General features: G+C 36.2%; 1 gene segment (V, D, J or C); it reads left to right on the top strand.

Annotated features, from left to right (window-relative positions):
* Positions 1-10,322: 10,322 nt before the first annotated feature.
* Positions 10,323-10,937, top strand: LOC132149239 (immunoglobulin heavy variable 3-53-like). The segment is given in 2 exon segments: positions 10,323-10,365; positions 10,477-10,937. Coding segments are annotated over 2 exon segments (441 nt in total).
* The last annotated feature ends 2,660 nt before the right edge of the window (positions 10,938-13,597 follow it).

Genomic DNA, 13,597 nt, shown 5'->3' with positions numbered 1-13,597 from the left:
AAATCCTCACAACACATGTATATTAAGAAACGCACTGCAAATCATCACAACACATGCATATAACGAAACGCGCTGCAAATCCTTCACAACACACGTATATTAAGAAATGCTGCAAATCCTCACAAAACATGCAATTAACAAAAGTACTGCAAATAGCACTGACCACAATGGAAATGTTTCAAGGAGACCTCAAAAAGTGTCGGACCCGGCTTTGATTTGCTTATCGTGCAGTGGCTACTGGTCAGTGGAGTTGTTGGTGAACTGAAAGGTGAGGTTTTTTTTCCATGATTCCTTAATCTTTTGGATATTATTAGCCTAAATAAGCTGAATAATTACATGATTAAATGTAAAAAGTTACTTAAGATGGCTAACTTTAATATCCTCGGCTAAATATAATTTCAAGGTTAATGAAAATAAATTTGCAATGCTTTATTAATTGTTTCTTAATGTGCATGTGCTGTGAGGATTTGCAGCGTATCTTAATTTGCATTTGTTGCGGAGTATTTGCAGCGTGTTTTGTTATATGCATGTGTTGTGATGATTTGCAGCGCGTTTCGTTATATGCATGTGTTGTGATGATTTGCAGCACGTTTCGCTATATGCGAAAAGATAAGATGTTTTCTTTCATTTTCTTCATTCAATTTGCATGTGTTTTCTTTAGTTTCAGCATGTTGATCTCTCTCGGCCACCATAGATAAATAAAAAATTCAGTGCAAAAGTTTTAAACACCCCATTGTTTTCTAGCAGAAACTCATTTAATTTTGTTAAATTTTTTTAAAGACTTATAGGAAGGGGCGTAACATTTCCGTCACACGCTAAGGTATTTGGCCAATCACAATGCACTGGATAGCTGGCCAGTCTTAGTAGTCCTGAAAGTTTCGATTCTTTCAAACCTTATAAATATCAGAAAGTTTATTCAGATATTAATTCAAGTGCTTCTTGCTTGTTTGTTTTGAGGTATACAAGCTAAATGGCTCAATGTTTGCCATTTAGTGGCTCTAAGAAATGTCATTATGCATTGCATTGTATTCAAAAGCATATCCTGGGGTAAAAAAAAGCTGAGTTTAAAAAGTTAAAATGTATTTATTTTAGGTTTATTCATTATTTAATTACGTAAAATTCTAAATGCTGGTTAAAACCTGTGTTGTGGAAATTCTAATTCAATAACAATTTGTAGAGACTGAGAATGAAAAACCAAACAGAGTTTTGTATTTGTATTGCTTTAATTCTCTGCAGAGAATGATCTGGTTTACACACAGCGTCCGAGTCTGTGTGCAAAGAGATAACACACAGACTCACAGTCCACTTTTTACAGAATGTAAAAGATACATTGAAGGACAGACTAGGACCTTTGAGCCAATCATGTTGCCCAGTGCACATCACCTCATAACTCATGTACATCTCATGCACCTCTCCCTGGTATTGACTGTCTCAGAACTAATTGTTCCTGGTACATGGTTCCTCTTTAGAAGTAGTGTTTCAGCCTAAAGCAGTTACGTGCACAGGTTACACAAAGATATCAATGTCCCTATGGACTATATACTACCTTGATCATTGTATGTTAAAAAGATACCTAAATGAGATTAATGCAATCAATGCCAAATTAACAAAACAAAAAATTTCCATAACACCTGTAAAAATTAAATACAGAAAAAAATATAAAATTATACAAATTATAAAGTATATTGTGCCCTATTTATACAGAGTGTATATTATTTTAAAAGTCACGAAAATATGTACTAATTAAAAAAACAAAATACAATGTTGAGGGGAGTGGGGGTAAGGGGGGGGGGGGGGGTAATGGACAGGTGCATGGCACAGCTGTTAATGTTTTGACTAACAAAACAAGGCAGTTTAACACTTGAAAGGTTCACTAGTTTTAGGGGTGTTTCAGTGAGTTGTGATCAGCTTGGGCCATGTATTCTCTTGGGTATAAATGGTTTCTGGGCCTGCCCCAGGGAATTTTCATTTTGACTCCTTTGTGTAGGCTGACACTTTTTTAATTATTTTTGCATTATCATACAGATGTTAAAGAAATTATATGCCTTCTCCTTTAATCATGTGCCTTCTCCTTCTCCATCAAGTAGTTATAAATGTTGATATTTTCATACTTTAATAGTTTGAATGTTATAAGTTAATTAGATGAAGGAGTAAATTATCAAATCAAATGTGATTAAAGTTTAAATTCCTATCCCATCATCACATTTGGACATTTATAGACCAGATAGATTTAGTATTTTGAAATTATTATTATTTTTTAAGTCTACATTAATAAGTAAATAAATAAATAGATAGATAAAAGTCATTTATTGTGTTATAATGAATACTTTGACAAAAAATACAAAACTCCTTTGCTACTTTTGAATGATGTTCAAGAAGCTGCTCTCTCAGTAAAGGCCAATTCTCTTTCTCATTTAGTCTCTAATTGTGGCTGTTGTTTTGTCAATCCAGTTTAAATAAGTGGCATCCACTTATGGAGTGACCGATCATGAATCATTATGAACAGTCACTGTATATAAAACTACACCATCACATTGTTATTATTCATAAATGTACGTATATTGAGGATGTAAATGGCATTATTGAAATAGTCAATATTGCCACTCCAACAGACATCTTGATTTTTTGAAAGCTGTATGACATCATTACCCTCCAATTGGCATACATATATGTGAATATGATCAGTCCTTGTCCACTGGATATCATATGAGGTCACGTCACTGAATCTGCTTTACCTTCTGTTTTTACTGGCCTTTGCAAGTGTGTGTCATAATGTGAAACCTTACACCATCTCAAATTGTAACAGTTAATATTCACTGTACCTGATGTATGTTTTTCTTATTTCTATTTTATTTTTCAATAAGAGTGAAAGGTCAGAATTTGGAGTCTTCAGGAGACTTTCCTGTAGAGGATCAGGATTTTCATGCACTGGATCAGACCAGGAAAGCACAAGTGTGAATGGACTGTGTTTGGTATAATGGAAAAGGACATGACTATGCCAAAAATTTTGAGGGCCGAGTAGAAATTACTAGAGACAATTCAAATAACATGGTGTGTGAGACTGTCTGGACTCACAGAAGAGGACTCAGCTGTGTATTTCTGTGTGTGACAAGCACAGTGACACAATCGTGTGCAAACATACAAAAATAGGTTTGTATAACACTTGCGGCGTCAAACTGCAGTTCCCATCGGTGACAGTAGCTTGCAGTAGAATCCAAAAAGTAAAGTCATCCACTACACAGCGACTCACACAATCATAGGATATTTTCTTTTAAACACCTTTTAAACATTTAATCAGACATTCTATCAACATCATTATACATTTCTATGGTTCTTTTGAAAAAATAAATGGCATGAGATAAAGTTAATTTCACAAACATTCTAGTTTATATTAGGCTTGGTCATTTAAGTTAATTAAAAAACCACAACTAAATATATACTGTAGATATAAATATTTCATACTAATCAAACATTAAAAGATGTAATCAATGTAATCAATATTAATAAGCCCTTCAAACACTGGATTCTGTTTATCCTCTCTGTAAGTGTCATCTCAGTGATCTTTCATCATTTCCTCGAATGTAGATTACGTCGTATTCTTGTATCATATTCATATAGCCAGAGCTACAAGTTTTGCTGGTGATATTTCATTGTAATGGCTGGATCTGAAAATGTAAATGATACTACATACTATCGGTAACAAAAAGCAAATCTAAACACAGCAATAACAGAAAAAACAATTATGGTGATGATAGTTGTAATCAAGGCACAAGTATTAGCATTCCGAGCACGGCGGCTGAATTTTTTTGCTCCTTTGACATCTCTCTTATACTTCCTGTTTATTACCTGTGAATATAAAAACACAAATGAAATTGCCATTTGATCATAATAAATGGCAAATACTGTATATGGCTCTTTGAGTAAACAAAAAGTCAGGTTTGACCTGAACCATTGAATGTTAGCAATTGTTACCTTTAAGGAGTATATCAATGCAGCCGTACCCAGAAACAGGCAGTTGCAGAAGGTTACGGTCAACACAGAGTAGAGCAAGTAGTTTTTCACTTTTACTTGGACTTTGCGAAGACCTTGAAGGTTTTGTTGCATTTGGCGTTTTGGCTTTTGAACTTTTTGACAAGATGGTCTCTTAGTCTCAGATTCTTCTTCCGCATTATCATCCTCCATCTCTAATTCATAATCCACTTCCATATCCACATCACAAAAGTCCCCTTCTTGAACTTCAATTTCTGGAACTTCAGTTTCTGGAACTTCAATTTCTGGAATTTCAATTTCTGGAATTGCAATGTCTGGAACTGCCATTTGAAAATCTTCCATTTTCTGACTTTAATTAACAGAATTATTCCTCAGGCTAATAGTTACAGGTAGATGGTACCAGCACATATGGCACATATCATCTGATAAACACTTCCGGTGTATTTTTATACATGACTTACATAAAGCCCAAAGAGCAGGAAAGAAGCCCAATAAACAGAAAAGCCACAGCTGTGGTCTACAATGAAACCTGTGATGTTTTATAACGCAACTCAAATAGTGTTTGAAGATTTGGAATGAAAGTTTAAAATACTGTTTTGGGTATATTTTCATAGTTTTAAGGCATGACATTTCTGTTTACAAACATGCAGTCATCTTTAGCAATACTGATTTATCATAATAAAGAAAATCATAGGTTTGAAACGTGAACAAAATAATATATAGTTAAAAATGTCTCAATAATCTTTTTTTTTTTATCAGGTCAGTGATATCTATTGTTGTTTTGGATCTTCTGACTTTTATTATATTGACAAAAACAGCTGAAAAATATATACTGGTGTATAAGGATGTGAAGGTGAGTAAATGATGACAGAATTTTGAAGTTTATAGTTTACTATCCCTTTAAGGACATTTGTTATACAGCACCTCGTTAACTTATGACTATGTCAAAATTATTAATGCCATTAAAATGTGTAAGCTGTTTTATGGCTATTGATATTGCCTTTTCTGAGCAGTGTTTACTGGACATGACAGGCTTCACAATGGGCTGGACTGTTGTAGGGTAGAGGTGACATACTCAAATGCAGATTACCTGACAGTAAATATTTTAATATTTATTTTTCATATCCCAACAGCCTATAAACTATAAATCATATTTATGATAACTAGACTGAAATTTATGACTGAAAACTGAAAAAGCACTGTAAACCATTCATTAGACACTTACTGACATTAAGGCCATTTCTTAAACGAAATGATGCACCCTCTGGAGGTCACATATGCAGGCTGCAAATGTCATCAAGCCTGTTTTATTTCAATTAACCGAACATTACATTTGCGAGTCATACGCATATTACAACAATTTACGTTTGACTAAGAATAATGGTCAAATTGATAGCTGTTAATACTCTAAAATAAGATCTTCTTTATGATGAATGCAGCCTACAAATGCGACCTCTGGAGGATGCAGCCTTTCGTTTGAGAATAGTCTTAAATAAGCATTATGGGAAAGTATGTCACGTTCATATAATGTGGTAAAACATTGTGTGCTTGTTTTTATATTTGTCTTACATAAAAACCAAAAAGGCAGAATATGTAAACCTCATACAGAGCCTCATGTCTGTGGTGCATGTAAGCACATTATAATGATAATAGCAGGAAGTGATATGCAGCTCTCAAACAACATGCAGCCTTTGCCTGTGCAGTGCAGTTTTCTTTATGAAATATGCTGCAGTTGATGTGTAAGCATGACTATAAATGTATGAATCAAAAGATCAAATCAGAGTGTATTCTTTTGTTTGTGAAGAGAGTGGATTTCTTATCGATTAATTAAAAATTTTTAGGTCATGATGCAACTCTTTCATGACTCCTCCTTATTTATGGATGCGCATGTAAACAGGCTAATCAGACTGCACATTAATTGCACAGGAAATAGCAAAAGTTAAACATCATGACTGTGTTGATACTGTTGCTGCTCTTTTCTTCAACACCAAGTATGTTATCAGAAAATACTAAAATGTTGTTATTAATTTTCCTATTATTGTCTTGAACTCACATGCTTCTTTCTCCAGGTGTCCACAGTATTGAACTCACTCAGCCAGACTCTACAGAACTAAAGCCTGGACAACCTTTGAGTCTCTCCTGTAAAATCTCAGGCTATTTACTGTCTAAATGTGGCTACTGCACAAACTGGATACAGCAAGCTTCTGGAGGACTGGAGTGGATTGAAGGAGTGTGCTGCAGTGGAGACACACACACTAATGCTTGTAGCAATTTTAGCCCATTCCTCAGTACAGAACCACTTCAACTCTCTGATGTTGGTGGGCTTCATCCTATGAACTGCTTGCTTCAGGTCCTTCCACAAAATTTCAATTGGAATAAGGTCTGGAATTTGACTCAGTCATTCCAAAACATTAATTTTGTTCTTCTTTAACCATTCTTTGGTAGAACGACATGTGCTTGGGGTCGTTGTCTTGTTGCATGACCCACTTTCTCTGAGATTCATTTCTCAGACAAATGTCACCTTGTCACCAAATGTCAAATGTTTCCTTCAGAATTTGCTGGTATAATTCAGAATTAATTGTTCCATCAATGATTGCAAGCCATCCTGGACTAGATGCAGCAAAACAGACCCAAACCCTGATACTACCCCCACCATGTTTCACAGATGGGATAAGCTTCTTATGCTGGAGTGCAGTGTTTTCATTCATTCATGCTGCTCATTTAAAACAAAAAGTTATATTCTGGCTTCATCCGCCCACAAAATATTTCTCTAGTATTCCTCTGGTTTGAACGCATGATCTTTAGCTAACTGCAGATCTACAGCAATGTTCTTTTTGGAGATCAGTGGCTTTCTCCTTGCAACTCTATTTGTACACAATCTGTCTGTGGATTGAAGACCAAACTTTGAAACTTTGGCTTTGAAACCTTTTCTAGGCTGATGAATAACATCAACATATTTTTTGAGGTCCTCAGAGATCTCATTTGTTTGTGCCATGATACACTTCCACAAACATGACCAAACTTTGATAGATCCCTGTCCATTAAATAAAACAGGGCACACACTGACACCTGATAGTCCTCTCACTGATTAAAAACACATCTGAACAGATGGACTCTAATTTCACCTTCAAATTATCTGCCAATCCTAGAGATTCACATACTTTTTCCAGTCACAAATATGTGACCTGAATAAATAAATGACAAAGAACATGTTTTTGTCTCACTTGTTTGATTGGGTTCTGTTTGTCTACTTTCAGGACTTGTGTGAAAGTCTGATTATGTTTTGGGTCACATTTATGCAGAAATATAGAAAATTCTAAAGGGTTCACAAACTTTCAAGTGGCACTGTTTATTATTTTTTTAAAAGTGTGATTCTAGAGCAAGCTGTGTATTATTGTGTCATACAGGGTGTCATCCTAATCATATTTTTCAAAACACTGCCTTGATCAACAAAAAATGGATATAATTTGGAAGCCTAGTGTCTTAGCTGAATGCATGTAGACAATTTGATAAACTCCAAAGTGCTGAGCTATTTGCTGATAAAAAAAAACAAAAAACAAAAACATTTTCATAATTTACAAAGTGTTTATTTTTATGCCATGTACTCTGTCATTATTCTCAGAAAAATCTCCTGATTAAATAGTATCCAAAACTCATCATAACTCGTTCATTAGATCTAAAGATAGATTCCTTATATTGAAAAAAATTTTTTACCTAATTTTCATGTGACATTTTTGAATGTAAATGCATAAAAAATGCTTGTGGAAAATGGCATGTCATTCTTTTAAGAAAATTCTTTCGATTAAAAAAAGCGCCCAAACTCAGCATAATCTGTAATTTATATCTAAAGATAATCCTCATCCAGTTATAACACATACAATCCCAAAGGCGCATATGTTGTAACATCCATATAGTAGCATCTTTCATGTGTAAGTAATACCTAAACCCATGAATTCAATGAATCAGTTGGAGAGCTTTATTGAACCCTTGGCTTGTAAAATGTATAAGTCAACATGTTTCTGTGTAAAGGACATACTTAACTCAACAACCTGGGCCCAAAAGGATCCTCCACCACTCTTCACCGATTCAACTCTATGTATCATATCATCTGCGCATGTGCGTATACATTGAGATAAAGAGACATAAGAATAGAGAGAGAAAGCACAGATGGGAGGAGGCAGAAAACCAAGGAGACAGAAAGGGAGGGCAGTAGTAAGAAAGAGGACAACAACACTCACACCCAACCTTAAAAAGGAAACATCTATGGAAGAGAGCGAGTAAGAAGGGAGAAGGGATTGCAAAGAGGCAAACTCACAATAATATCTGACAGAGATCATGATATAATCTAACAGTATTATATCCCTTTTATAACTTGTTTTTATAGATAACTAGGTACCATCTTAAAGCATAAAAATTCAGCTTTCAAATGCATCCAACCATTTTGATAAACTCTTGAAGAGTGCTGACTAAGCAGTCCCTTTAATGCTAAGTTCACACTACACGACTTTAACCGTCAGCAGATCACAGTGCTGTTCAGACTACATGACTTGATTTTCATGTAGTCTGATTGTCAGTGAAAGTGACGTGACATTCAGCCAAGTATGGTGACCCATACTCAGAATTTGTGCTCTGCGTTTAACCCATCCGAAATGCACACACACAGAGCAGTGAACACACACACACACACACACTGTGAGCACACACCCGGAGCAGTGGACAGCCATTTATGCTGCGGCACCCGGGGAGCAGTTGGGGGTTCGATGCCTTGCTCAAGGGCACCTAAGTCGTGGTATTGAAGGTGGAGAGAGAACTGTACATGCACTCCCCCCACCCACAATTCCTACCGGCCCGGGACTCGAACTCACAACCTTTCGATTAGGTGTCCGACTCTCTAACCATTATGCCACGACTTCCCAGCACACATTGTCTTTAAGTCATTGTGGTGTTCAGACTACGTGACTATGTAAATTATTTGCAACTGGGGGTTACACACAAGCTGACAACAACTCTGTCACCCAACGACTCACAACTACACAATCCCCAAGCCACATTTTGTCAGGAAAACACACTCAAGAAGTGAAACGGGAATTACACTAAACAACACATTCAACAGTTGTTTGAAAATGGATGTCGGGAAGAAAATAGCACTGCAAGCTGTTTGCTCAATGAAACATTTGCTCCATTTATTGTGTCCAAACTTTTCTATAATCCATGTTGTTGCTGGTTTTTTTCCCCGGTGACCTTAACCCATGCCTTGATCTCTCATTGGCTGTAGCTCATCACGAAACCTGACACCACGTGATGTCGAGTCAACCGACCAGTTCAGATATTTGGCATGCTAGATATTTGTTTGCTGTTGGCGAGGTGTCAGCCTCTTTGATGCGTCGTTGTGTAGTTCACACATAAAGATTGCCGAGCGCCGATCACCTGCTATTTTTCCTCCGATCACGGCCTCATTAACTCATGTATTACTGTGCAAAGCAAGCACAGTGACACAAAGGTCATGTACAGCTGAACAAAACCCAATTTAAAAAAAATCGATCAAATGTGGCCTAATGAGATGATATACCATTACTGGCGAATGGCGATGGTATGCAGTGAAGTTCACTATAAAAAGCTCAACACAACATGTGTCTTCTGATGTGTAGATTTGTAGGAGCAGTTACACACTTTACAGTCATAAACTATAAAACAGAGTTTTAAGTTACCAAAGACTCATACAGAAGCAAAATAAGTCTATAAGGACAGAATATGATGATGAATGACACAACAGTGTTTTATGTTGCACAAAAGTGAACACAATGATAAACCACTAGCAGTTCTGCTCTAAAACATCTTGAATGAAAAGTAAAAAATAAAAAAAATAAAAATAATAATAATAATTTTTACATAGGAAAATAAAAGTGCATATGAATCATATCATATTTTATCAAAATTTTTAGAGGCCTTTAAACTGATGCAGGTCCAACAGAAACATGCTTACTGAATGAACTATTGCTATTGTAGCTGTCAAAAAATTATTTATCAATACCGTATATAAAAAGCATCGAAAAGAATTAGAATAGATGGAGATGAAAATTATGTAGAATCGATTCATGTCCACTAGAGAAAAATATCTAAAAATATAAACAAAGTCTCTAATAAGAGATATTAAGATATTAAGCCTTACATGAATATTTTTGTAGCCTGTAGATTTGATTAGTAGCTCTGTTTATGTAAATCTTATATTGCATATTTAAACAGCAGGCATGAGTCAGTTTATACATTCATCTGATCACTAGAGGGAGTGAAGAATCGCTTCAGTTCATTCAAACTGTGCTGTGAAACAAACCATGATCTCTTCGTCTTTAGTGTTGCTTCTGGCAGTGGTATCCTGTAAGTTTAGTCTACTTTGTGTTTTCTACATCATTTTGTGGCTAAGAAGCTTGTCAACCGTTTTCCAACATCATGCTTTCTTATTAACAGGTATTATTTGATTTGATACAGGTATTGATTCATATGAATTCACTCAGCCTGAGTCTCTGACTGTCCGTCCTGATGCCACTCTGACTATCAACTGTAAAGTCTCCTATTCAGTTACAAGCTACGTTACAGCCTGGGTTCGTCAGCCTGCAGGAAAAGCTTTGGAGTGGATTGGAGTGATCTGGACTGATGGAGGCTTAGCCTACAAGGAATCCCTGAAGAACAAGTTCAGCATCACCAGAGACACTTCCAGTGACACAGTAACACTGCAAGGAAAGAACATGCAAGCTGAAGACACAGCTGTGTATTATTGTGCCAAACGTGCACAGTTACAGATGGCAACAGTTTCCCTGTACAAAAACATCATCATATTAACATTACAGTATTTATCATGTTTTGTCCTTTTAAGTTTTCACAACTGATATTCACTGATGTTCATCATTCACAGCTTAAATTCATTTGATGATATTAATGAGCAAAACCTAATATGCAGTGGCGGACTGGGACAGTAAATCAGGCCGGGAATTTGACTCCACCCCAGGCCACCTCTGTTGCTGCAGTCACCACCACCCAATTCATGTGTCCACCAGACTGCTAAACTCTTTGGCTCTTTCAGTTGTTTGAATTGGGTTATACTTAAAAAATAAATCAAAATCCTTAGACTGTGGACGGGCAAAATAATCAAATGAAGTATCAAGGCATTCACTGTCTCTATCATCTTTCCCTTAATCCCCCTCTCTCTCACTCTGCACATTGAGTTTCTCTGCAATATGAAATAAGCACTTTCAATAATCTATATTAATTATGCAGCCATCAATTGTATGTCCCAATGATCACAGTCCTGATGACCTTATAAATCATAAAAGCACATCTTTTTCTAAGAGTATAGCCAGCATGTTTAGTTTTGCTAATAGCTTAAACTTTACCTGAAGTTTCCTGCTCTGACTCAACAGCTGAACTGTCCACCCTCTCTTGTTCAACAGCAGGAGCACTAGCAGCACTAGTGCTACTGTGGTTTCCTTCGTCACCTTCAAAATAAATAAGCATTGTACACTAGGCTACATATTGTAGGCTAGAAATGGAAAATCAATTTCTGGTCAATTTTGGTACTAAAAAAACACTGTATCCCCATATGTTAAACAGTGTGCTAGTTTGCCATTAAGAATTTTTTTAGAGATATTATTTATTATAAGTCGCTTTGAATGAAAGCATCCGTCTGCCAAATGATTATGTAAATATTAGGGTGGAACAGTTCAAATTTTCACAGTTCGGTTTGTTTCACGGTTTTAGAGTCACCGTTTCGGTACCGTTGTATGTGCTATGTTTATGGAAAAACTATACTTTCAATATATATATATATATATCATATTATTAAGAATATTCTAACTACAATCAACAGCACATATAAATACAATAGAGTAAAGATACAAATAAAATGACTCTGGTTTTTTTAGGTAGGTCTTGCATTAGTTTTTAGGTAGAGAAAATTAATCAAATGTAAAACAGCATTACATTTTGGACTATAAATGAAAGATTATTCTTTATTAAAGTAAAAAAAGCTTTTTAATCAAGAGCAGTGAGTGATTTCTTTGTTGTTGCTGTTCGATTAATATAAAGACAGTGTTCGTAGTATTGAACAAGAGTGAATGATTTGTATTGGTTTTTTCATCGCTGTTGTTGTAATGTCTGGGAATCCAGAATGCGCATGCATCAACAGAAACATATATTATTTGAACCCTGTTTGTTTTACATGTAATTTATAGTGAATCATATTACAGCTGTTTTGTCAGATTTAGGTTGAACAGCGGTCCCAGCGCGTGCAGAACCGTTTGTGGTGAACTGAACGGTTCGGTTTTTTTCAGTGAACCGTCCCATCCCTAGTAAATATAAATGTAATTCGGACCGACCTGCTCCCTTACTGGCGAATATGGCTGGGATTTTGCAGCAACTTGCTGCGTCTGTGGCCAGGGCTTTTCTCCTTTCCGTCTCTGCTCCTCCTTTGCGTTTACGCTCCATTTTGTTTGCCTGATTTTCTAAAATAAAGCCTGCCTCTGTATATAGCCAATTAGGCAGTGCTTCGTTGATGTTTGGTCATGTGGTGGTGTCATTTTCACTCCGAGATCACCTGATTTGTAGATTCATAAGACTGTCAATTAATTTGTAGTTGCACACCAGCCTATTGCACGTCAGCCTGATCGACTGCACAGCGGCAGGCGGCAGGCCAGAATGACCGTCAGGCCACCGGGAAATGTCCCGGTGCTCCATATGGCCAGTCCGCCCCAGCTAATATGCATTTAATCAGTTGAAAAAACAACAATTACCTAATACAAAACCTAATAATTAGCTAAAATAAGCACTATAAATGTAAATTATGTTTAAAATAGAATGTAAATAAAATCCAATATAGTTTGCATGACTCCCATGGGGTTAGAAAGTCTGTTGGTCAGTAAAGGTGTGTTTTGACAGAGCTTGTTTTGACCCTGTTTTGCTGTTGTCTCAGAGGTGGGATAGATGTTTTCAGCACTGTTTGAGCAGCATTGAGGGTTTCAACGGATCTGTGTCAGTCAATGAACTGAAGTGCTTATTCTGTCTGTGATGTGAGTCCAGGAGGTCTAGATGTGAGCAGCTTGCTTAAACACCAATAGATGGCAGTAATCTATCTTGGATTTATATTATCATATGCCACATCAGAGGGTCAGTTAGAATTTTTTCATTTTCATTTCTTTTTCAAGCATCGAAAATATATTTTGGTCCAAAAATAGCAAAAACTATGACTTTAATCAGCATTGTCTTCTCTTCCGTGTCTGTTTTGAGAGAGTTCAAAACAAAGCAGTTTGTGATATCCGGTTTGTGAACGAATCATTCGATGTAACCGGATCTTTTTGAACCAGTTCACCAACATGTTCACCAAATCGTACTGAATCATTTTAAACGATTCGCGTCTCCAATATGCATTAATCCACAATTCATTTACTCAAACAGTATACTGACTGAACTGCTGTGAAGAGAGAACTGAAGATGAACACCGAGCTGAGCCAGGTAATGAACAAAACATTGACTCATTCACAAGTCAAGAACCGGTTGCATCTGTTTTCGGATCACCAGTAGTTCTTTCGGAAAGTTCGATTCAATAAACCGGTTGAAG

The sequence above is a fragment of the Carassius carassius genome, chromosome 9 (genome assembly GCF_963082965.1).
Source record: "Carassius carassius chromosome 9, fCarCar2.1, whole genome shotgun sequence".
NCBI classification, from domain to species: domain Eukaryota; kingdom Metazoa; phylum Chordata; class Actinopteri; order Cypriniformes; family Cyprinidae; genus Carassius; species Carassius carassius.
This window is presented reverse-complemented; position numbering and strand designations above follow the sequence as displayed.